Source organism: Nanorana parkeri, unplaced genomic scaffold, assembly GCF_000935625.1.
Source record: "Nanorana parkeri isolate BGI_ZX_2015 unplaced genomic scaffold, ASM93562v1 scaffold644, whole genome shotgun sequence".
Classification (NCBI taxonomy): Eukaryota; Metazoa; Chordata; class Amphibia; order Anura; family Dicroglossidae; genus Nanorana; species Nanorana parkeri.
In genome coordinates, this window is record NW_017306912.1 from 632,848 (window position 1) to 636,741 (window position 3,894).

The 3,894-nt window shown below is 44.0% G+C and overlaps 1 protein-coding gene across 1 annotated transcript in view; it reads left to right on the forward strand.

Moving 5' to 3' along the window:
• The first annotated feature begins 348 nt into the window (after positions 1-348).
• Positions 349-3,894, forward strand: part of MED4 (mediator complex subunit 4) — a 9,455-nt gene continuing 5,909 nt past the window's right edge. The window contains exons 1-2 of the mRNA XM_018563248.1: positions 349-469; positions 2,832-2,898. Of these exons, the coding sequence (XP_018418750.1) occupies positions 399-469; positions 2,832-2,898 (138 nt within the window). The 5' untranslated portion in view covers positions 349-398. The remainder of the gene's footprint in view (positions 470-2,831; positions 2,899-3,894) is intronic.

Here is a 3,894-nt window from a genome sequence, read left to right on the forward strand (position 1 = left end):
CTGTCTGCTCCAGTTTTATTATATTCCCCCCATTGTGCTGGAAACTGTCCCTCATCTGAGAAAAGTTGGGAGGGAGGTATGGTATTGTTTATAATCAGACAGACCCTATTACTGAGATAAAAGGATTAGAAAAAAAATCTGATTTATAGTTTTTTTAAAAACATTTGTTTAGCTGATTCTTCTGAAATGTAAACCTATAAACATGAAAATTAAAAGTATCTGCAATAGTCTCGGCTATAGGCCCTCATATGCTGCAGTAAACGTGCAGGGCGGCCATTAGCTGTGGGCCCAGCAGGTGGCGCTGTTCAGAAATAGCAGAGGTCTTCTCAGTCCTGGTCTCTTCTTTCCCTGAGTGTTGTGCTGCTGGTCTCTTCCCATGTTGTGATCGCGGGGCAATCATGGCTGCTGCCGAGAAGAGCACGAAGGAGAAGCTGCTGTCAGTCTTGGATGATGTGGAGGTTCTGTCCAGGTAAGACATCGCCGAACTCCTATCCAGAGCTGCCTGGACAGGCGCTGTACACACTCCTTAGTGTACCACAGGCCGAGTTCTATAGGTGGCTGACAATTCATTCATTCTCATGCAGAGCTCTCCATGGAACGTCCCCTGGGTGGTGGAGGTTTGTCTCTTGGGGAAATTTATCAAAACTGGAGCAGACAGAATCTGGAGAAGCTGTCCATAGTAACCAATCAGCTTCTCTCTTCAGCTAACCTTTGAAAATGAAGTGAAGCTGATTAGTTACTATGGGCAGCTGCTCCAGATTCTGTCTGCTCCAGTTTTGATAAATTCACATCTCAGTCTCTGGAATTGTCTCCATGAACGTTTGAGTTTTCCTGGCAGACTACACTCATTTCTGTCTCCTTTATATTGGCTTGCTTAGTAAGATTAAATCCATCTCACATTTGTGTCTGTGTTTTGTAAATCAATCCTGTTCCTTTTCTAGTTCTTTATTTGCTTTGAAATAGCTGGCGATCCTGCCAGTTCCCATCCCTCCCTGTAGCATTCTGACCACGCCAAGCACTGAAGTAGATCCATGCAGGCGTGGTCAGTGGATACAGTGTCTGTAGACTGTCCAGCCCTGCTCTGCCCTGACACATTGTAAACTGGGAACACATTTCCCTACTGATGTCATTCAGCTGCCTGCCCTAAATGTAAACATGCCCCCTGCTTCTTCCTGGGGTGACCCTGGCTGAAATGAGCAATTGTCATAACTAGTGATGGACAGGGGATTGGTGTGAACCCAATTCACCCAAGGCCACTCCAAACTATGGTCAGCACCCCCTCCCAGCCCAATCACTTGTGGCAGGGGCATTCTGCACCCCGCAGCTATAAATCACAAAGAGTGGGAATGCATCTGATGCAACTGACACACCTGATTGAGATTGGGGGTGGGTTGTCATCAGTTACAAGTTAGCGTTTTGCCAGGGCAAATGCATGCAAACTGGGTTTGCACCAAGCCCTTGCACATCACTTGTCCTAACAAGTATCCGCTCTCCTGCCCTCAGCTGTCCTGGAAGCAAGGCTGAACAGCAGTCATGTAACTACTGTGTAAAGGTGGAAGAAAAAGGTACTTGATGCTATTTTCTATTATAAATTGCTTATTGTTTGCATTGATGTTATAAAGTGCAGTGATTAGGGACTATCAGCTTTCACATACTCTTTGAAGCTGAATGCTGAAATCAATATTTTGAGAGTTGCCCGCTCACCCTCCACCACGGCCGCTCATAAAATGCCTTGTATTATTTTCACAGACCACAAGGCATTCTGTGATTGGATGATGTGGAGATTGTGGTGCTCATCTGCCCCCTTCCCACAGAGCACCCTGTATTCAATTCTGTCAAATTACTTGTTTCCCCTCCTGTTGTCTTGGCAGCACGTGTTTTTGGTTACTTAAAGGTGACCTGTCTGTAATCATCCATCTGCTTGATTGACTAATGGATCATGAAACTGGAATAAGTATGTAGCCAGTGAAGCATCAAAACACCTGATATGCACTAATTTGATGGCTTTCTATGTTGTCAATCAAAGATCAGCAGTGGCAGCTACCAGATAGGTCTCCAATGCAGCCCTGAGCTCTGCCAAAATCGTATTGTGCTGAAGTAGAGCAGATGAGCTTTGAAACAAACCCTTACTGCAGGGGTTACTGCAAAGTTTGGAACTCAGGAGCCAGTCTGTCCAATCCAGAAGCTTGGGTAAGGGGCGGAATGACAAAATGGCCTATGGTATGTTGGGGGAACCACAGCCTGTCTTGACAGACCTAGTATTCAACACACCCAAAAGTAGTGGATACCAGAGACAGCCAGAGATCTGCAACTCAATGGAGTTTTAAGAAGCGAGCCACCAGAAAGGTGAGTACCCAGCATCTTCTGTTAATGGCTGGCATGAGTGTAGTTTGCTGCACTTACTGACATTGTTGTTTTAAAGCTTATTTATGGCAAGTTTGCTTTCAAGGCAGGAACCGAGAGATATTTTAACAAAGTCCAAATCCCATTCGCACTGCCACGGTCTCAAAACCACAAGGTATATGTGCTGCCCAGGTGACCCCACGGACGGCAAAACACTAATAGGGTATAAAAGTAAATCACCGGCACACACTTGAAGGGTTTTTTAAAGTATTGATATGTTTATTCAATACCCAATGTCGCATGCTGCGGTGTGACAGTATGTGACATTGGGTATTGAATAAACATATCAATACTTTAAAAAACCCTTCAAGTGTGTGCCGGTGATTTACTTTTATTTACTAAATTATATTTTAAAACTTAGAGTGTTATTTCATTGTTTATATATTTGCTGCAGTATGTTAAGTTTTTTTTTTTTTCTTCTTTTTCAGAGAATTAATAGAACTCCTGGCACTTTCACGGAACCAGAAGCTAAATCAACCCGGGGAAGAAAATCAAGTAAGCTTTCCTGCAAATACTTTACATTATCGTTGTTACATAGTTTGGCAAATACCAAGTGCCATGTGGTTGTATAAGAAAATATCTTGTGACCTGAGTCTCCTTACATCTGAAAGTGATCAATAGACATGAATTGTGGTATTTACAATAGAGAACCATAATTATTTAGTTAGTAGGAACCCTTTTCCAAAAATTATTTCAAAACCTAAGTATAGTAGCTCACTACAAAGCAAATAGTTCATATCAAGCCTGTCTTGCTGCCCGCAACCCCAGACATCTCTAAGCTGAAGAGCTGTCAACAAGATTATCTCTTCAGCAGTTGATACTTCTGTAAGTGTCGGATGCCTGGTCCTCCGCTGCATTTATTGGTTCCATCTGCTGTCCCTTAAGTCCCTGAAGATTGACAGCTGGCTCTGTCTCTCTAGCGGCAGAGCCAGCTGTGCCGGCCCCTCCACCGTCTGTTCCTCCAATCAGCGCTGTAGAAACGGAGAGGGGAGGGGGAAGAGCAGTCGCCGCTCTCTGCAAGATGAACCCCCCCTCCTTTTTTGCCATCACTGTCCTATTTCAGGTATTTCCCTTCACTTCCTGTCCCTTATACAAAACAGGAAATAAAAGGAAAATTCAATTTTTACACATAAGGAGCTTCTGTGATGAGTGTTAGTTGGTTCCTGTTCAGTAGGCAGAGCTGCACTGTGTTCCTTTTTTATTTATTTTTTTTGCTTATGGGGAAGTTAATTTATTATCCTTTTATGAAAGGGAGCAGAGACACATGGGGGATCTATCTAAACTGGAGAAAACTAAATCTGGACCAGATTTGCACTGCAGCCAATCAGTCTCTCTCTCTCTTCTCTCTCTCTCTCTCTTTCTTCTCTCTCTCTCTCTCTCTTTCTTCTCTCTCTCTTCTCTTCTCCTCCTCTCTCTCTTCTCTCCTCCCCTCTCTCTCTCTTCTCCTCCTCTCTCTCTCCTCCCCTCTCTCTCTCCTCCCCTCTCTCTCTC